The sequence below is a fragment of the Camelina sativa genome, chromosome 16 (assembly GCF_000633955.1).
Source record: "Camelina sativa cultivar DH55 chromosome 16, Cs, whole genome shotgun sequence".
Taxonomy (NCBI): Eukaryota; Viridiplantae; Streptophyta; class Magnoliopsida; order Brassicales; family Brassicaceae; genus Camelina; species Camelina sativa.
The window spans coordinates 14,717,260-14,739,174 of record NC_025700.1 but is presented as its reverse complement, the minus strand read 5'-3'; the positions used below and the strand labels follow the sequence as shown (position 1 = coordinate 14,739,174).

The 21,915-nt window shown below is 36.8% G+C and overlaps 2 protein-coding genes across 2 annotated transcripts; one reads left to right on the top strand and one right to left on the bottom strand.

Moving 5' to 3' along the window:
• Window positions 7,539–9,044, top strand: LOC104750593 (alpha-L-fucosidase 3-like). The gene is made up of 3 exons (XM_010472412.2): window positions 7,539–7,848; window positions 7,931–8,310; window positions 8,400–9,044. The coding sequence occupies exons 1-3, from the start codon at window positions 7,605–7,607 to the stop codon at window positions 8,904–8,906; spliced, it is 1,131 nt and encodes a 376-aa protein (XP_010470714.1). The 5' UTR covers window positions 7,539–7,604; the 3' UTR covers window positions 8,907–9,044.
• Window positions 9,135–10,833, bottom strand: LOC104750592 (probable protein phosphatase 2C 14). The gene is made up of 4 exons (XM_010472411.2): window positions 10,358–10,833; window positions 10,099–10,269; window positions 9,855–10,025; window positions 9,135–9,754 (listed from the first exon to the last, which is right to left on the bottom strand). Exons 1-4 carry the CDS (start codon window positions 10,688–10,690, stop codon window positions 9,167–9,169), a joined length of 1,263 nt encoding a protein of 420 aa, XP_010470713.1. The 5' UTR covers window positions 10,691–10,833; the 3' UTR covers window positions 9,135–9,166.

Below are 21,915 nucleotides of genomic sequence, written 5' to 3'. Positions count from 1 at the left end.
CGCTCTTACACTCGAGTCTCTTGGCGCCTACCTACAGCTTGGTGCCTACCTCCAGCTTGGCGCTAACCTACTGTTTGGTGCCGACCTCCAGTTTGGCGCTTACCTCAAACTTAGTGCCTACCTCCAACTTGGTGCCTACCTCTAGCTTGGCGCCTACCTCAAGTTTGGTGCCTACCTCAAGCTTGGCGCCTACCTCAAGCTCGGCGCCGCTCTCAAGCTTTGCAGCTACCTCTGCTCTTCTACCCGGCGCCAACCTCCAGCTTGGTGCCGACCTCACAACCTTTTCCCGCTTGGCGCCGATCTATGCTCCCATCAAAGGACGTAAATCGCAAGCGCACAACATGAACACCACCCATATCGCCGGCCTCCATCCACTGATCTCCTATTGATCGCAATTCCTACCTCCATATGCCGATCTCTCTTATCGATCGTAATGCAAACCTCCACTTGCCGATCTCCCCTCTTGATCGCAAGGTCGACCTCCACATGCCAAACTCCATTCTCATTCTTGGTGCCAACTTCTAGCTTGGTGCCGACCTCCAGCTTGGCGCCGACCTCTAGCCTGGTAGCTCTCAAACTCGGTGTCAACCTCAAAACCTTCTCCTGCACTATCACTATTGCCGACCTAAAGTTAACAATCAAACCTCTCCTTGTCGCTCCCATGAGAGAACGTGGGACGCGAGCGCACAACATGAGCACCAATCTTATCTTGCCGGTCCAGAAATCTCCGTCTAGCGCACAAGTGCCAACCTCTTCTAGTCGATATCCTTCCTTGCTCGCGAGACCAACCTCGAGATCACTCTCGATCGCGTGAGAAACAAAACTCAACTCGCTGAACTCCTCTCTCGCTCATTTTTCCGACCTCCACTTGCTGATCTCCCCTCTCGATCGCACGTGGATCTTTAACAAGCCACCTCGCCAATCTCCTCCTTCACCCATGGTGCCGATCTCGCCATCTCCATCTTACATCATGCTGACCAACCTTCTCCTGTCGACATCATGCTGACCAACCACCCTCTCTTTGACATCTTTTGACACCGATCAACCAACTTGCGAGAGGAGTTGACATCTCCGACCTCAACCTCACTGTCGCTGACCTCTCTCTCATCTCTCAACCCCACTCGATGATGTCGATCAATCATCGCACAAGACGAGTTGACACCGTCGACCTAAGCCTTACTATCGCCGACCTCCTCCCTCACTCATAGTGTCGATCCGAACATCTTTGTCTAACGCACTTATGCTGATCTTTGTTTGTTGATATCTCCTCACACCCGCAATATCAACCATTGCGTGAGATAGTCAACCACGCCGACCTCTCTTCCTGCATCTCTCGATCTCATTCGACGATGTCGACCAAACATGTTTAAACACGAACCATGATGACCGCCGACCAGTCTGGCGTCGACAAGTTCATCGGCGACCAACGACAGAAAAACTAGACGAGCCCCACACTCTGCAAAAACGAGCTCAAGTTTCATAACAGCCAGCCAAGCTCCACGCTCCGAGCTCCATGCTCCGACTTCCGCGAATACGTGCTGAGAGAAAATAACATTCAAACAAGCTCTACGATCCACGACAACATACTCAACGCATAAAAATCCGGACGAGCTCCGTGCTTTACAAAAACTATTATTTTAAACATCTGCACGAAATTGGATCTCCGGGAGGCAGTTCGGAACGCCTAGGGCCGAGCAGGCATATGTGAAGACTCAAGCACTCCCGCCGATCACAGAAATACCTCTGCTCGCCGGACTAAGGGAGGGGGGACTATTGTTTGATATGGGCTACGCCCCCATATGCCAACTCGAGCCAGAGAGATCTGCTAAGCACAACAAGTTTGCATTTCGGTTCGTCTGCAAGCAAGTTGGCCCAGTGAGCTAAATTGGCCGATCTCAGAGGGCAATCTCAGAAATTTGCGAATGGAGACCTAGAGAACCCTCACTCTACATTCGCTTATAAATAGCTCGAGACATTTATTGGAAAGGGAATCTGAACCTCCAACATTACGTAGAGAGCAATATTAGTCCTTGAAACCTAAGTTTATTATCCTTTTATAATTCGCTCTTTACTTTGAGCTTGTCTTACTCTGGTCGTCAGCTTGCTTGTAAGTTGACGAACACAACTCGACTCTTTGTTAGTGACGACCTCATTTCTCGTTAATAAAAAGACTTACTCCGCTCTTACCCCCAAAAATTTTGTTTATTAATATTGTGCGAACCTCGGTACAAACAAACAACACCAGTTATTTTGAGCAGAAAGGAAAGCAGCGACATCAAACGGAAAACCAGCGATAGCAAAGAAGAAAGAATCCATTGGTGTGAGTGTAATTTAGCGTCGTTGGAAGGTCTCGCTGCGACACTGAAACGAACATGGCTTATATAAGAATGTACCAATTAGCTTCTTGGAGACTCAGTAAATGCCTTTGAAGATAATATTTTCTGTTATAATCAGCAGTTCTAACTTCAACAAAATCATTCTCCTTAAGTTCTTCTCCATATCCTATACAATTATTTAAATTTCTAGATATAGATATATCATATATGTAAGTGTGTGTCTATGTATTAATTTACCATTTTCAGCTATTATAATTTCTGGGTTATTGTATTTATCTTTGACATATTTCATAAGGCTTCTAAGGCCTTTCGAGTAAACGGCCATTGTTGCGGTCAAAGGCTGAAAATACAAAATAAAATAAGAAATTCAATAAGTAATTTAAAAGAAATAGTATATTTGTTAATCTATATATAATAGCAATCCGAATAAATAGCACCAAAGATTGTGTTTTTTCATCGTACCTTTTGGATAATTTTCCAAAAAAATCCGTAGAAAATTTAAATTGTGTGTTTCACAAAAAATTGTGATTGTTCATTACAACTGTTCCTTCAAAATTTTTTTTCCTTTTATGTTGAATCTAAATAATTAAATATTAATATCTAATATTTAATATTATTCTATAATTTAACAAAAAATTTAGAAATGATTATAGCACTATAGAAAATTTAATACAACTTAATATAAAATTTACAATTGTGTCTATTTATCGTAACTTTTCGTTAAAAAAATAGTTTCATATTTAAAAATAATAATAACAATCTGAATAAATGCAAACAACAGTTGCGACTTTTTGTAATATTTTTTGTGAAAAATTAATTTTTATTTGTTTTCTTTTAAACTCAAAAAGTTGTATTTGTTCATTGTAGAGTTGTTGTGTCTTTTCACTATATATTTTTTTATCACAACTTTTCGTTCTAACTGGTGTGTCTATTTAAATAGTCATGTCTTTTGAACTTTCTATGTATTTTGTCTCTTCGTCAATAACTAACAAATCATTGTTCGTTGAAACAAATTTTCCGTTTTATGTTCAATCTAAATGATTTGAATATTAATATCTAATATTCAACGTTATTCTATAATCTAACTAATTTTTTAGAAATGATTATATCAATATAGAAATTTAATAAAACTTACTATAGAATTTACAGTTACGTCTATTTATCGTAACTTTTCGTTAAAAACTGTTTTAATATTTAATATTATTTTATTTTGTTTTTAAAATTTATGTGTCCAAATTAAATGAAACAAAAATATATTTATAGAGAATGAAAAATGATGAATTTTGGTATAAAAATATTAAAATAAAAGTTTCGGATTCTACAAGATAATTGGTCTCAAATAATTGGGTTGGAGAAAAAATATCTGCAATCTTACCATCCAATAAAAACACAAAACATTTTTTTATATAAATATTATCCTACAATTGAAAAAATTACCAATAAAAACTTGCCATGTGGCAAGCATACCCCAACACTTTTGAGATTCAACTTAGGGTATCTCTAACCCATATCTCCATTTTATTCTTCAAAATGGAGTAACTCTAGTTTGGAATTAGGTTTTACTCCAACTCTACTCCATTTTGGAGTAAAAAATAGAGATCTCCAAATTGTAGTGAAAAGAAAAAATGAGGTCTCCAAATATAGAGAAAAAAAATAGAGATCTCTATTTTGGAGATGAAAATGAAGATGAATTGGAGCATAATTGACTCCAAACTTTATTATGAAGATAGAAATGGAGATGGGTTGGAGGTGGTCTTAGTTGAATGTCTTCAACTCTGTTGTCTCCACCTCTCCACTTTTATTTTTTCTCAACTTACCATTGCATGACTTCAAATATTGAATAAATTATTCAACAGCTTAGAAATTCACTATTGTAACTAGTCTAATGTGAAGTGTGGGTTATACTGATTTGATGAACCTTATTTTTGTTCTCAGCTAAGAGTTCGTTGGTTACCAAATTGGTAGCAAGGTATGCATTTCACAGTAATCAAAACAAGATTATAGTATTAACTATTAAGTACTACTAGGACTCAGACCCCCGCGATGTGGTGGGGAAGTATTTTAGAAAAAATAAAAAATAAATTTAAAATTATACATTATGAAATTATTTGAATGTAATGAAATAGTTTGAATACATAAACATTAAACATAAACTGTTACTAAAAACATAACCATCAAAATGAAAACTTATAAAACAAAAAAGTATTATGTAAAATAAACACAACTTTGAAAAAAACATTGTTTGAAGTATTATAAATATATAAGATATTCTATGAAGAATTATGGTAAAAAGCTACAATTAAAAAAATCATTATGATAAAGTGGTCCTAACTGAGAATATTGAACTAATGGTTGTAATGAGTATATGTAGTTTTCTATTAAATAATTATAATTAAAAATATATTTAATAATGAGTGAAACTGTATCAAAAAAATTAATAAATATTAATTTGTATTATATGTGTTTTGAAAATCATGTGAAGCTCTCAAACAAAAGTTTGAGAATAATTATAAAGAGAATGCAGAAATGAGAAAGAGACTCAAGAAGCTTGAAGGGTTAGATAAAATGCTTGACATGTTGCGTTCTCTTCCATTTTTCTACTAGTTTCACTTAGTTATTTTAGTTATGTTTTTTAAGTTTTTATTCTCAACTTAATTCTTATTTATGGTTGGTTTTATTATTATTATTATTTATTTATTTTGCATTTTTGGAATATTTCAAAATTTGATTACTTAATAAAGTTAGTTATTTCTTTCACTGTTTTTTAGCATAATATATATTTAATAGAAGAAAGTATCAAATAAAAATTATAATTTAATAAATCATGTGCCAAACAAAAATATAGAAAATATTGTGATTCATATTAATATTGTAAAATTAAGTGGAATTAGGCAATGAGATTTCTGATTATATATTGTCGTAATAATGCAACGAAATAAAATCTTCATAAAATATATGCGATGAGCGTATATTGAAAAGTAATTACTACAAATTTGTAACAATTTTTGCTTTATATTTGACGTAGAATTTATTTACGATAATTTATAGTTGCATTGGAACGTCGTAGTTACGCAACTAATTTGCTGCATAAATATTGTTGCATTAATACAACACATATAGCAATATACTATCTTGTTGTAAATTTGTAATAAAATTTGCTATACTTTTTATGTGGCAATCATTTGTAACAAATTAATGTTGTAAACTTACGTCACGATTATACGACAAATTACTACAAAAGTAATGTTGCATTAATACGACAATATAGTAAGAAGTCCATTCGTTACAAATTTTTCAATATATGTGCAACAAATACCAAATTGCAGCATTCAAATAGCAAGAATAGAAATTTTGTCTCAATTTTGTTGCATTCTCAAATTTACAACAAAATACGGAGTTATTGCAACAGATTTTAACGTAGTATTACTGCAATATGTTGAAAGTCTACAATATGTTACAATATGTCTTATACTAGTTTAGCTAAAAAAAAGGTAGCTTTGATCATTCGGCTTGCTTACCAAGCCTCGGTTTACTCTATCTGGAATGAGCGTAACTCGCGACTTCACACTGCTTCCTCCCGTCCAGCCTCTACCTTGATTTTGGAAATAAAAAACATTCTCAGATCCGACCTTGGTCCGTTGACGCTCAAGCAGAGGAATGTTCTACGTGCAAACACTCTCTTGGTCACTTGGTTTGGTCTTTTTTCAATAGTATGTAACTGTTGTTTAAGTGTGCAGGTGTTACTCATTATTGGAGACACCTTTTGTTTTATTCCTAAGTTTAATGAAAAGGTATTTGTTCAAAAAAAAAAGAAAAAAGGCTGTGTTGTCTTATAAAAAAAGAACAACTTTAACTAACGTTGCGTTGGGTTAGCATGGTTTAAGTGTAGAAGTTGGATCCATGTGCTCACCAGTTCGATTTTTTGGTGGGAAGAATGTTTTATACCATGTGATAAAGGTATTAGTAAAGGTTAGTTATGGACCATGAGAAGATTAAGGCTTAGCCTGAACCCTCCTAGCTAGTTAAGACAAAAAAAAAGAAAGGTTCTGAAATTTTTAATTGTTTTCAAATATTGTAAAGTTTTAAAGGGTCAAACATAAAGTGCTCTGTCATAGAGGCAGTTAATTAAGACTATATGTTTATGTTCCTGAAAAGATGGACCTCTCCAGTAGTCGGTCTATAGTTACAAAGTGGATTACATCCGCGTTAACTCAATTAAAAGTTAGTTCTATTTTCATGTATGTTTGTAATTTTTATAAAATTTTCTACATACAATCTGTCATATATAGTTTATTATTTAAAAATTGAAAAACTATTGTTTATTTTGTAGAGAACTAATAAGTTAACTTTTCAAGATTTCGCATATGACATGCAAGTCCGCATGTAATAGCGTTTTTGAGATTTCATAATAAAATACTGGGGGCTAGTTTCCCTGGTCGTTCACCAAAAAAAAGATTTCGCATATGACATGCAAAATCAAAAGTCATAATTTAAGGTCGGTTAAGTTTGGTCTTCTCATAACTGTGATTCTTGGTGAACACTAGTACACTACGCCAATGCCTGCAAAATATCGTAGGCTTTCAACATATTGCAAAGAAGGTAAATATCGTGTGGGTTGCTCGATTTACATTTTACATTAATTTAAAAAAAAAAATAAAGTACAACTCCGCAACCCTCACATCGTAAATTCTAACAAACATTTTTAAGTTTCGTCGAATATAATATACGTCATGATAATCGTGACATAGAAAGTAAATTCACAAGGATTCATGCATAAAAGATTTGAGAGAAAAATGTAACAGAAAATGTAGACAAAACATATTTAAAAGCCACACGAAAAGAAAAACTTAAATACGAAAATAGAAAGCTACTATAATAAGAAACAAATCATATGAAGATAAATCCTCAAAAGAAAGAGATTAACAAATCTAAAACGATATACTAACAAATCCTCAAAAGAGATTAACAAAGATATATTGTATGACTCAAGAGGTATTTTAGTAAAGAAATCTAAAACAAATTTGAGATTTTACCTAAAAATTATTTTTCATTTCAGATTTTTCGTTTTGTTTTTGCCAACCTTCCTTTTTTTCTTTAGTGCCTTGGTGGGGGTAACGTTTCTCTTCTTTCAACTATACATTTCGTACTTTTTTGGTTTGTTTTGTTTACATCTCCTATATAAACCCTATATATTATTTTTATTTTTTATCTTGAGGAATAAAACTAGTCCCGTGATTGAGTTAGATCTCTTCGTCCTCTGCTTTACCAATGAATCCAATCATATCTTCTTTGTTTACTTTCTCTTTGCTTTCTTCATTCCTCTCACTATCAACATCATCAACGCATGCGCAACAATGTCATTTTCCAGCAATCTTTAACTTTGGTGACTCTAACTCCGACACCGGTGGTCTCTCTGCCGCTTTTGGCCAAGCTGGTCCTCCTCATGGCTCTTCCTTCTTTGGCTCACCCGCCGGAAGATACTGTGACGGTCGCCTCGTCATTGATTTCATAGGTAAAACCAAACTCTTTTTCATTCTATTGAGTATAGCGTTTTGCGTTTTATACTGATATGGCTTTGTTTCTTGAAAACGTAGCGGAGAGTCTTGGATTGCCATATCTAAGCGCGTTTCTAGACTCGGTTGGTTCAAACTTCAGCCACGGAGCTAACTTCGCGACCGCGGGGTCTCCCATCAGAGCTCTTAACTCTACTCTACGTCAAAGTGGATTCAGCCCTTTCTCACTCGATGTTCAGTTCGTCCAGTTCTACAATTTCCATAACAGATCTCAAACTGTTCGTAGTCGTGGAGGGGTTTACAAGACCATGTTGCCTGACGCAGACAGCTTCTCACAGGCTTTGTACACGTTTGACATGGGACAGAACGATCTTACTGCAGGTTACTTCGCTAATAAAACCGTGGAACAAGTTGAAACTGAAGTTCCTGAGATCATTAGTCAGTTCAAGAATGCTATCAAGGTTTCGTCTCTCTGTTTTTGTTCTTTGCTTTTGCTTAAAGGGTAATAGAAAAATGTGTTGTTGACTTGTTGTTTTGTTTTTGGTGATAGAATATTTATGGACAAGGAGGGCGATACTTCTGGATTCACAACACAGGACCTATTGGTTGTTTAGCGTATGTTATCGAATGGTTTCCGGTTAAAGCATCAGACTTTGATGCACACGGATGTGTCTCTTCCTTGAACCACTTAGCTCAACAGTTCAATCACGCTTTGAAACAAGCAGTGATCGAGCTAAGAGCTTCGTTGGCTGAAGCTGCCATCAGTTATGTAGATGTCTACTCTGTCAAGCATGAGTTGTTTCTTCACGCTCAGGGTCATGGGTTCAAGAGATCGTTGATGTCATGTTGTGGACATGGAGGGAAGTATAACTACAACAAGGGCATTGGGTGTGGGATGAAGAAGACTGTGAAAGGTAAAGAGATCTACATTGGGAAGCCGTGTGATGAGCCTGGTAAGGCTGTCGTGTGGGATGGTGTACACTTCACACAGGCTGCTAACAAGTTTATCTTCGATAAGATAGCGCCCGGGTTGAGCATGGCTTGCCACAGGCAGTGACAACAAGAAAAAACAAGCTTTTCTTCTTTTCTATGAGTTTGTTTTAATCCATTAGAAAGGAAACAAATCTAAGAAAACAATTTGGTTGTCAATGATATGAACTTATATATTAAGAAAGCAATAAGAATTTTTTGGTGAGATAGGTTCATCATTTTATCAACAAGAATCTACATAACCATTAAAAGTTGCCAAGGGATATGATACTATAGAGACAACTCAACAAGCATATATGCATGTAAAGAGTAAGTTGGTAAGAGTCTTCAGCATTTGTAGTGATCGAGATCTATGATCACCACTGTAACATCATCCATGTTACCTTTTTTCATAGCCAGGTTAGTGAGTTCTTTGCAAGCAGCCTTGGCCCAAGAAGACTCGGAGTCCATCTTCATTCGCCTCACCGGTGTGGTCCTCCGTAACTTTGAAAGTGGACTCCCGTTTTCACAGTGTGGTGAGGGTGCTTCATTCTCTGAGTTGTTGTAGCTACTTGGGGACTTTGCACATATTGGAGACAGAACTGGTGGTGAATCCACCAGCGAAACACGACGGAGTTTCGAAGATGGGCTCATATTGACAAAGCCCTGCCCCAAGTTCTCATTCTCACTCTCTGTAGGCGTCTTCCTCTGAGCTAGAACACGCAGCACGGTGTCAACCGCATCTTGGTTACTGACCACATCCCAAAGTCCATCAGAAGCTAAGACAAGAAACTCCATATCTTGTTCCAATTTGAGTATTCTTGTTTCAGGTTCAGCAACCACCCACTTCTTCAAGTTTGCATCTCCAATGCTTCTGGAAACAGCGAGTGTCCCATTAACTCTCCAAGCCCCTCGATGAAGATCAACATAACCTCCCTACATATCAAAAATCCCAGTGGAAGTATCAAGTACTACTCTCTCAAGTCTCAACACACAATTCAGCAAAAAAAAAATACAAACTTTTTCACAACATTACCTCACTCTCAATTCTTTTCTTTTCATCATCCCTTCCTGCTTTGTGATCAGCAGTAAGAGCCTCAGCAACACCTGCCCTGCACAAGACAGCTCTACAATCTCCCAAATTCGAGACAATCATCTCCTGATCTTGTATCAAAGCAGTAACACAGCAAGCACCACTCACAACACCCTGTGTAATTGCTACCAGTAAGTTATAAGTAGATTGAAGAAGGCAAATAAATTCAAAGATCGATCTTTGTTACCTGTTCTAAGAAATCACGATCAGTCTTCAAGTAAGCAGCTTTAAAGGCTTCAACTTTCTCATCCTCCTCCTTACAGTTCTTCATCATCTCAAGCACATGTTTGTGCAAATTCTCAGCCACAAATTCAGCAGCTTTCCCACCTCCATGACCATCATAAACTCCAAAGAAACCCTTCAAAATCAATCAATTAAACACACTCAAAGATTTCAAACCTAATCATATTCAATCAAGAGAAGGAATAAAGAAGAAGGAAAGATACCTTTTTGGAGTTACCAAGCAAACAAGGAACAACTCTGTGACTATCTTCCATAAACTTCTTCTTTCCCTTCCGGGAGACAAGGCCAAAACCGTTACCACCGAGAGATACGGCGTCGTTTTGGTGAGCAAAGTCTCTGAATATGGAGTACTCAGTTCGAGCCGGTTTGATGTCAGGGATATCTAACTGGGTGGGTCTCTTTCTCCTCATAGTCAAAGGCAAGACCTTTGGGATCATCAGCAAAGGAGAAGAAGAACTCAAGGGTGATGATGTGTTAGCCATGGGAGAAGAAAGGTTCGTCTTTTTTTCCCCAGAGGCGAGTTTAGTAGTACTCATATCGTTGTCACAGAGCAACGGCTACGAGAACTGGGTGAGCGGAAAGAAAAGTCAATTGGGTAAAGAGGTTTTATAGATGATGCTCTGTAGGGTTTTTTTTGGCTCAGTCAAAATGGAAGAAAAATTCAGATTTTTTCAAACGTTTAAATGGGAGAAATCTTTGGAAACGGTGAAATGTAACCGTAGAATTCAGTCGTACTTACATAAATTTTTTAGGATTTATGTTCTTTATTTGGTTCAATGTATATCTTTAATTAATTAATGAAATATTAACAAAAAGACAAAAACAATATATTAGCTGGTTTTTGCTTTATATGGATGAGTTGTAATTTACTAATATGTGTATTTAGCACACTGTATTTCCTTAAATGATTTACATAACTATATACAATGAATATGACTATATATATAGTGTATGTCTTTAACAAAGAAAAATATATATATGTTTATGAGTCTTTATAGTGTTTACAAAAAAAAATAGATGACATTCCATATAATGCAATTGTTGTAATAAAACTCATAAATTTAATTATATGATGATATATATATATATAATACATATTATGACAATGTATGACTTCATATTATATAAGTTGCAACTTTAGATTTTGAACTTATATAATCATGGCATTAGGTTCTAACTCTGATATTATAAAAATAATAAGGTTTTATTATTTGGTAAATAAACATGTTTAAGTGTCAACAACTGTTTATTTTTCTGCTATATCGTCAATCTCCTGATGTATTTTTTTCAGTTTATGATACATACATATATTTATGTAATAATTGTATTACAGTAATTTTGCATAATGTCTTTGTAATTTACTCTTTATAAATTAATGAAAGTTTGGTTTACCGGAAAAAAAGCGTCAACAACCGGAAAAAGGATCTGCCTAGACGTGGATCTGAAGTTTAGAATGATTACTATATACAATTTTTTTTGGTAGGATGATTACTATATACAATGAATACAGTTGTACTTAGCAAAGAAATATATATATATATATATATATATATATATATATGTTTATGATTTTTATAGTTTTAAAAAACAATTGGATGACATTCCATATAATGCACTTGTTGTAATAAAACTCATAAATTTAACTATACATTTAGTTAAATATTATCAAAATGTAACCGAACAATATATTCATACTTACATATTTATTTAGTATTTATGTTTCTTATTAGACTCGATGTATATATTTAATCAATTTATATTAAAAACAAGAAAAAACACATATATTCGTTAACTTTTGCCTCATATATGGGTAATATGTAATTTAATAGAATGTGTATATATGTTTAGTTAACACATTGTATTACCTTAAATGATTAACTATATAATATGAAAATATTATGTGTTTAGCAAAAAATAGTTATGTTTATAGTTCTTTTAGTTTTTTTAAAAAACAATTAGGTGAGATTCCAAATAATGCACTTGATGTAATAAAACTCATAAATTTACAGCCAAGCTAGCGTTATTTTGATCAGTTTGTTAAACTTAATTCTTAACCTTTCTCACCCTCCTCTTTGTTGCAGAGTGCCGCTTGGCAAAATTACTGAAAAACAAATCCAAGAAAGGCCAGACTATAATACGTGTTATAAAGAACAACTGAATAATCCATTTTTTCCTCAAACTTTTTCAACGCCTGTAGGTACTGACACAAGCTTAGAATTCAATACGGAAATATATATGTGTATTTATAATGTATGTTAAACGCATAATAATAAGTCATTTGCACAAAAATAAGACATATTACCACAATATGTGATTTGATGTTATATAAGTTGCAATTTTATATTTAAACTTAAAATATAATCATTGCATTTCATTATGTTATAATATATTATATATATGATATTATTAAAGATAATAATAATATTACCGAAAAAGATTATCTGCTAAAGCATTATACATCAATTCGCCAATCCGACTTTTTAGTTCACTGAAATTATGCATTTAATCAACTATTATTAACAACATATACATTGTTTGATAAATTAAAATAACTCATTTTGAGTTTTCATTGATCTAACATTATTTTTCTTTTATATTGGTTTGATCTATTTTATCTAAATATATATATAATATCAAATCATATATAACACGTAAAATAAAAAAAAACTCAGTTTTCAAACATTCAAATCGGAAAAAGCAAAATGAAAAGAATATCCCAAACAGTTCAATATTCATTTACTGTTAGACTTAGAATTAGATTATTGAGAGAGATGGAGGACCTTTTAAAACTTTTACACTACATGCACATGTGTCCAATTACTGCAAGTGTGGTCTATATTTTTATTTTTTATTTTTTTTGGCAAAGACAAGTGTGGTCTATATATAAGCAGTGATATATATATATATATAACGCATAATAAGTATTTAAAAAAATAAATATACATTATCATAGCATAAATGTGAATGGTGTTATATAAGTTATTAACTTAATATTGAAATTAAAATATAATGTAAAATTACGTTCAAACTGTAATAGTACTAAAAAAATCTAATGTATAATTTGGTAAAAACCTCGTTTAAACTTCAATGAAGATACCGAAAAAGAAGTTGTCGAGACGTTATCCATTAATCTGCCAATATAGTTTTTCTATTTACTGAAGTTATGTGTTTAGTCAAATATTATTAAAACTAGAAGCGGATCCGCGCTACAGTATGGGAAATATTTATTATTATATAATATAATTTGTATTAAAAGTAATAATAAATTTAAAATATTATAAAATATGTTATTTGTTAAAAGTACAACATATAATATATGTTTGGACAGATCGATTTGTAAAATATTGCATCGGCAAAAATATTATTACTAATCCGCTCTTTTTTTTTGGACAACCCGTTCTATAATATGATTATGAGTTTTGCAAACCAATCTGTGTATTCTTAAAAATATCACGATATTTTAAATGAATAATATTTCATTATAAAATATATGATTATAATTAATGTATATGAAACCATAAATAATATTGATGAAATTGTATACATACCCGCATGGCATAATAACATGTGATTTTTATAGAACTGCATATTTTGTTATTGTAAACACACATAGATCAGTTTGCTCTATTAAACAAATAGCTATCCAAATTGATTGAAATTATGCAAATCCTATTATGTTATTAAATATGATAATTTACAATACGATATAGATGAACAACCAATCATATTAAAAATGAGGAAGAGGTAATGTGAAGATCACAAGATTTTTAGAACGTATGTTTCCACCATGAAAGTATTGACACATCTCTATATTTATAAGAAGAAGAACTGTGTCCAACAATTTAATATTAATTTTAAATATAATTATATATTTTAAAATCTGCACATTTATTAGGAGCAATTAATAAGAAAAATTACCATAAATCGGTTATTAATTATGACAATCAATATGAAAAAAAATTTCAATAAAAATAGTAACTTCCTTGTAATTTTTTTTTGACAAGGTAGCTTCCTTCCTTAGTAATTGTTATAAGATTATTTTATAGGAAATTTAATAATATTACTATTGTTTTCATTTTTTCGGTTTCTCTTCATATCCAATGATAGTAAAAATTTTAAATAATAGGAAATTAACAAATCTAATGTTAAATATTTTAATAATAATAATTTCTAGTATAATTTTAATTTTTATATATTAAAATAATGTTAAACTTTGCTATATATGTATATGCCTTTTTATTTGTTATATCGGATATTTGTTAATAAGAATTTCGTTTTTTTTAAATTTCATTTAGGAATCTATTATATATCAATATTTTAATTTTAGTTATATATTTTAGTTAGTGAAACGACCTGACCCGTTTTTTTCTAAATAATAAATAATAATAAAAAAAACACTATCTAGTAGTCTCATACCCACTAGCCACCTAACCACAAACATAATCAACAGCGAAAAATAGATACCAATAACCAATAAATAATTCAATCATAAACTAATGATCCAAACAGCATAAACCAGAGAACCAGCATTCCTAAACAACATTCTAGGACTCAACTCTAGCAACCTAACAGAAGCCAGACAACCAAGCGAACCACTAGAACATCCTCCTCTTCATTGCTTTGATTCCACGATCACACATTGCCCTTACCTGCATTACAAACACAAATTGCAATGCATGAGTATTTTATAAACACTCAGTAAGGCAATCCTCCCATCTACTGGGCTATACACACAAGCAATAGAGATACTCTAACCATCAAACAACAATCAACAAACAAACCATGCTCTGCATCGACCGACACAAAGCTTGCATCGACTGACACCATCAGGGACCAGCATCGACCGACACAGGGTATGCATCGATCGACATAAGGTTCAACTGCATCGAACGATGCCCCCACTTGCATCGATCGACACATGCTCGACATCACGCGGAAACCCTAATCGCATCGACCGACGCCTCCACATGGCATCGACTGATGCTCCTAGGTCAAACCGCGCCGTCCTCGCACTAGCATCGACCGACGCACATAGTGCATCGACCGATGCTCATGCCGAGCATTGTTTTCCCAAAGCTTCTCGCTGGATCTCTGTTCCTGCAACCACAAGAAACGATCCCAAACCACAAGAAAGCTTCCCAGCGCCTCAAACAACATACTAACAAGCCAAACAACACAGAAACAAACAGATCAGAGTAATCTCCAGCCTAGATAAGCCATGGTCATGCACTTGCCTTTGCCACAGAAGGAATCCGACCCAAACACAGGAAAAAAACGTTCCTAGGAAGTTCCGACAACGATCCCAACTACATATCTCTAAGGGAACAGCTTGAAATCTCCCAAAAACCTCAAGAACGCTCAAGAACACTTTCTCTCTTCTCTAAAACGGCTAAAGTCGTTTAATGAGACAAAAGAACGACTTAAGGGTTTTTCTCCTTTCCCTTTGCCCAAAACACAGCATTTAACTTAAGTCAAAACGCAGGAAATTGAGTCAGCATCGACCGATGCTCCTCTAGCATCGATCGATGCTCCTCTNCTCGTCCCGAAGGACCGTCACAAAGACCATATGTCCCGAAGGACCGCCTCAACAGGCACTCTAGCTAAACAACCCACAACAAAGGCCACACAATTGGCTAAACAGCCCACCACAATGGCCACACAATNACATCCCAAACCGGGATTCCGGTTCGCGGATGTTACAATTCTCCCCCACTAATTTAGATTCATCCTCGAATCTCGAACAACACTCAACCAAGGACTCCCGTGCTACCCTCTCCACGGCCCGAACTCCTCCGACCGATATTATTTGCTCTCGACTTTTGGACTCTCCTTTTTACTCATAGGCCTAAACCTTGAGTTTTTATTGGCTCCTCATCAGACCGAAGTCTGCATGCCATAATATTGGCTCTTCATCGGGCCTAAGCCCGCATGCCATAATATATATAAGGGATTCCAATACTCGTCTCTCGGGTTGCCACCCTACAGCGCGTCCCCGGATCGTCATCCGAAGTCGATATACCAGCCATACTCTCAAGCCACAAAGTATTAGAATATGACGTTACTAGGAGAACCTAAGTTCTCCAAGAGTCGCGAGCAAACAATTTTGAATATGTCTGAGTCCTATCCCTATCCAGGTTTCCTTTCTGTGGCTCGCGTAAGACAACACGATATCCTACCAACCACATATCCCCTCACTGGAATGCCTCATGACCACACAATGATCATCTCTCTGCCCAACAGGCCGCCACAAAGGCCAAGCAAATGTCCTAAATAGGACCGCCACCAAGGCCAAACAAATGTCCTAAACAGGACCGCCACCAAGGCCAAACAAATATCCTAAACAGGACCGCCACCAAGGCCAAAAAAATGTCCTAAAAAGGACCGCCACCAAAGCCACTCGTCCCGAAGGACCGTCACAAAGACCATATGTCCCGAAGGACCGCCTCAACAGGCACTCTAGCTAAACAACCCACAACAAAGGCCACACAATTGGCTAAACAGCCCACCACAATGGCCACACAATGCTAAACAGCCCGCCACAAAGGCCATACAATGGCTAAACAGCCCGCCACAAAGGCCACGCAATGGCTAAACTGCCCGCCACAAAGGCCACACAATAACTCAAAAGACCGCCACACATGGCGCAACGACTCAAAAGTCCACCACTAAGGCCACACAAGCCCCTACAAGACCCTCTGCCACTAAAAATGGACAAATTCCAACTCACATAAGACTTTCCATTTTTAGCACTTCCCACTTCTGGAAACTTTCCACTTATAGAAACTTCTAAAACAGGAAACTTTCCTCCAACACACTGGCTCGNCAAGACCCTCTGCCACTAAAAATGGACAAATTCCAACTCACATAAGACTTTCCATTTTTAGCACTTCCCACTTCTGGAAACTTTCCACTTATAGAAACTTCTAAAACAGGAAACTTTCCTCCAACACACTGGCTCGCGGAAACTTTGTACCCCAAACACCACCTCATCTTGTTACTTAGTCGCACAACCAACCACTCCAAGCGAAAAAGTAAACAAGAGAGATGGGCTGGAATACTCCATTCCCGCTCCAGCCACGGATTACAGGTGGGACCAGGCTAGGCAAGCTCAAGTCGCGACTTGCTTCTCATACCACTTCTTAAACCTTGCCTTCATCCTCGCCTTAGGCTCCCAAGTCTTCTCCTCAACACCATCACAGTCCCAAAGGACTCTCATCAAAGGAATTTTCTTCTTTCGAAGTTCCTTGATCCTCCTCCCGAGAACCCTCACTGGTCTCGCCTCCAAAGTCATGTTAGGCTGAAGATCCTCAGGAATCTTAGCCAACAACTGATCATCTTCACGGAGACACTTCCGCAACATAGACACATGCAAAACCTTATGGAAAGCACGCAAAACCTTAGGTAACTCCAGTCTATATGCCACCGGTCCAACTCGCTCAATCACTCTGAACGGACCCATATACCTCGGACTCAACTTAGTCTCAGACAATGACCTGTTCGGACCCCGTAACATGGCCATATTAGAGTGAAAATGTCATTTTGATACATAAAACTTGAAAAATAAATTTCACGAAAATTGTATTTACAAGATATATGTTTCGTTACAAAATCCCTTTAAATTAATGGCTAATTAATGTTCTTGCAAAAAGCGGTTATATAGTTTCAAAAAGAAAAAAACAAAAAAAAATATGAAAAGCGTTACATTATTTTAGTCATTTCTACAAAATTTTGTTTGCCAACTTTAAAGTATTGTTAGCACAAGCCCAAGGACCCAAGAGCCTTAGAAGTTAATTAAAATTTCAGGAAAATCAAGGTATAATGATACTGTAGAATTGGATATCAAACTGCCTTGTTTTGTTAATTCACTATGAAACAGTTTATATACACAACCCCATTAGGGTTTACACAACCGACTTAGACTAGAACAACACGTAACAAGCCCAACAATATAAAGCCCACCTATACATACAATCTAATCCCCAATACTCTCCCTCACGTTGGAGCATGAAGATCCTGAATGCCCAACTTGGACACAATATATTCAAATTGACAACGAACCAAGAGCTTTGGTAAATATATCCGCTAGCTGCTCGTTAGTACGGACATGATGAGCGAAAGAGTACCATTGATAACCGCATCACGAACAGCATGACAATCATTTTCAATATGCTTGGTTCGTTTATGAAAAACTGGGTTAGAAGCAATATGCAGAGCAGCTTTACTATCGCAATAGAGATGAGCCGGAGATGACTGTTTGACACCCAATCCTGTCAACAGCTTGCGCAACCACATTATTTCCTTTAAAGCAAAAGTCATTGACCAATATTCAGCCTCGGCTGAAGAATGAGAAACCACGTCCTGCTTCTTCGTTTTCCAAGCAATAGGAGAGTCACCAAGTAAAACAACAAAAGCACTGAGAGACCGACGTGTTAAAGGACATGAGGACCAATCCGAATCACAGTACACGTTAAGAGACAAATCTTGGTCGAACTTGAGAAGAATGCGTTGACCCGGAGATCCTTTGAGAAAACAAACAAGACGCAACGCAGCATTCCAATGTGCCTCGCGTGGATTTTTCATGAACTGAGCTAAAACATGAACATAGTAACTTAGCTCTGGGCGAGTGTGTAAGAGATAGAGTATATGACCAACCAACCGGCGATACGGTTGAGGATCAGTGAGAAGAGGTCCATCAGCGAGAGAAAGCTTGTGATTTTGCTCAAGAGGAGTATGGGCAGGACGTGCAGCAGAAGTACCACTGTCAGCAAGAAGATCCAATGTGTACTTGCGCTGAGACAAGAAAATCCCCTCCGTACCATGACTAACTTCAATACCAAGAAAATATTTATGCTTACCCAAATCTTTCATAGAGAAACAACGGCTGAGATATTCCTTGAATTTTTGAATCATGTACCCGATAATGATAAGGTCATCGACATAGACAAGAACCCGTAACTCAATGTCCTTATGAGAGTAGATAAACAAAGAATAGTTATCATATGATTCCACAAATCTAAACCGAAGAAGAGAATCCGATAACTTCTTGAACCAACACTGAGGAGCCTGTTTAAGACCATATATAGACTTGCGTAAAAGACAAACTTTGCCAGGATGGGAATGAAGGAAACCCGGAGGAAGCTTCATATACACTTCTTCGTCCAATTCACCATGAAGAAATGCATTATTGACGTCCATTTGATAGACTTCCCAGTGATTTGCTGCAACGAGACGAAGCAAAGTGCAAACCGTAGTCATGCGTACAACAGGAGCAAACGTTTCGTTAGAATCCTCCCCCTCAACCTGATTATTACCAAGGGCCACAAGTCGGGCTTTGTAGCATTTGATGGAACCATCAGAATGATACTTGGTCTTGTAAACCCACTGACAACCAAGAGCAACTTTTCCTGGTGGTAAATCACAAACATCCCAAGTACGCTTCACCTCAAGAGCATCAACCTCTTTAGTCATAGCATTGTTCCACACTTTAATCTGGACAGCCTCTTTAAAATGCTTGGGCTCGACATTGGTGGTGATAGCAGCCAAGAATGCCCTATGACGTGGTGAAAAATTTTCATTGAAAATGAAATCAGTCAAAGGATAGAGCACAGTACCTGAATCCGATGACGAGGACTGGAGTGAAGAATCAGAGAGAACGTGTGAAGCGTTGGGTGTACATATCACGGAGTTGGTAACATAATCTTTTAACCAAACAGGCGCATTCTTGGGTCTTGTACTCTGTCGAGAAGCAACTGGCTCAACGACTGGCGCAGCAACTGAGTCAACAATGGGCTCAACAACTGTCAAATCGGTAGAGGAAGACAAACCCTCGGTGTGTGGTGAGGTAGAAACGACAATACCATCTTGGGTAGCATGCGTAACAACAGACGAAGAAACAATTGTCGGAACAGACGATTGAGCAGGCGGAGATACAACAATACTATCTTGGTCATTGTGAACTATCAAATCAAAAGGATTCTGATCAGAACTCCCCCTTACTAGAGGTGACGAAGACACAGCCCAATCATCATCATCAGAAGTAACAGCCGGAGAAACAACAACCGGAGAAGAAGAGGAAGCTTGGTCATAAGGAAATACATCTTCATTAAAGACCACATCTTGAGAAATTAGAAACTCATTACGCTCAAGATCATAAACTTTCCAACCTTTCTTACCAAATGGGTAACCTACAAACATACACTGTCGACTACGTTCACCAAACTTGTCTTTATCACGAGACATATGGTGAGTGTAACACGCCGATCCAAAGACACGAAGTTGATCATACACAAGTTTACAGCCATGAAGAACCTCGTACGGAGTGCGACCACCAAGAACAGAGGAAGGAGTTCGATTGATCAAATAAGCAGACGTAAGAACAGCTTTGCCCCAAAATTTGACAGGCAAATGTGCTTGGAACAACAACGAACAAGAGACATTGAGAATGTGTCTATGTTTGCGTTCTACACGTCCATTTTGTTATGGAGTCCCGACACACGATGTTTGATGAATGATACCTTGCTCGCGAAAATAGGCAGAAAGACACATGAATTATGTACCATTATCACTACGAATCATTTTCACCGACTTGCCAAACTGTTTTTCTGTATACGACAAGAAATTCTTTAAAACAACAAGCACTTCTGATTTTTCTAGTAACAAATACGTCCACACAGCTCTTGAAAAATCATCGACTATCGTCAAAAAATACACAGCACCATAGGAAGAAGGAACACGATATGGCCCCCAAACATCACAATGAATGAAGGAAAAACAATCACTGGTTTTATTAATACTGCCTGGAAAAGTTTCTCTTGTTTGTTTTGCCCGAAAACACACATCACAAGAGCGAGAACCAACACACGTAGATGACTGAGAAAACATAGGTAAAAACGAAAACACCGAATAACTTGGATGTCCTAAGCTCTTATGCCTCAAGGCTTGATCAAAAGAGACTTTAACCATATGTATCTTTGCAGTAGCAACATCCGTAAGATAGTACACCCCATCACGTTCTTCCCCGGTCCCAATCCGAGTCCTCGAAAAACGGTCCTGTAAGAAACAAATAGTATCAGTGAATGTTGCGAAACACTTCGTTTGTTTCACAATTTTTGAGACTGAGAGTAAGGTGCAAGTTAAATGAGGAACATAAAGAACATTAGTCAACTTGACAGTGTTCGAAAGAGGAAGAACTCCCATGCTTGTAGCATTGGTTTGACTACCATCGGCGAATCCCACAGAACACGGTGGAATAGGCACAATATCAAGTAAAAGTGACACGTTCCCGGTCATGTGATGAGACGCACCGGTATCTAAAACAGCATCGCCAAGTGCTAGCTTACCAGACAATTTGTCAGAGATGGGGTGCTCGAGTTTTCTTCTATCATCCGAGCAAGAACCTTCATCTGATCTGGAGTAAAGTTGGAAAACGCAGAAGGATTTGAGCTGGTAGCATGAGCAACAACAATCTGCCCACGTCCACGGCCGGAGACATTGAGACCAGAACCCTGGGAACCAGAACCTGGACCACCACGACCACGTCCTCCAGAACCACGACCAGCAGCATTACGTTCAGACCACCATTCCGGAAAACCAACGATCTGCCAACAATCCTTTTTCTCGTGACCAACACGTCCACAATGAGAACAATTCGTCCGAGCCCTTACCAGTGAGGAATCAGATCGATTAGCAACATTAGTCGACATCTCACTCTGTTCACGTCGAACAAGAAAACCTACAGCTTCGGTTTGCTGCTCACGAACCC

Excerpts from the sequence above, each read along its gene's own strand:
- LOC104750593 (XM_010472412.2), top strand. The coding sequence starts at position 7,605 with ATGAATCCAATCATATCTTCTTTGTTTACTTTCTCTTTGCTTTCTTCA. Across the intron at positions 7,849-7,930 it reads CCTCGTCATTGATTTCATAG|CGGAGAGTCTTGGATTGCCA; the intron begins GTAAAACCAAAC and ends TTGAAAACGTAG. Across the intron at positions 8,311-8,399 it reads AGTTCAAGAATGCTATCAAG|AATATTTATGGACAAGGAGG; the intron begins GTTTCGTCTCTC and ends TTTTGGTGATAG.
- LOC104750592 (XM_010472411.2), bottom strand. The coding sequence starts at position 10,690 with ATGAGTACTACTAAACTCGCCTCTGGGGAAAAAAAGACGAACCTTTCT. Across the intron at positions 10,026-10,098 it reads ATCGTGATTTCTTAGAACAG|GGTGTTGTGAGTGGTGCTTG; the intron begins GTAACAAAGATC and ends GCAATTACACAG. Across the intron at positions 9,755-9,854 it reads AGAAAAGAATTGAGAGTGAG|GGAGGTTATGTTGATCTTCA; the intron begins GTAATGTTGTGA and ends TTTGATATGTAG.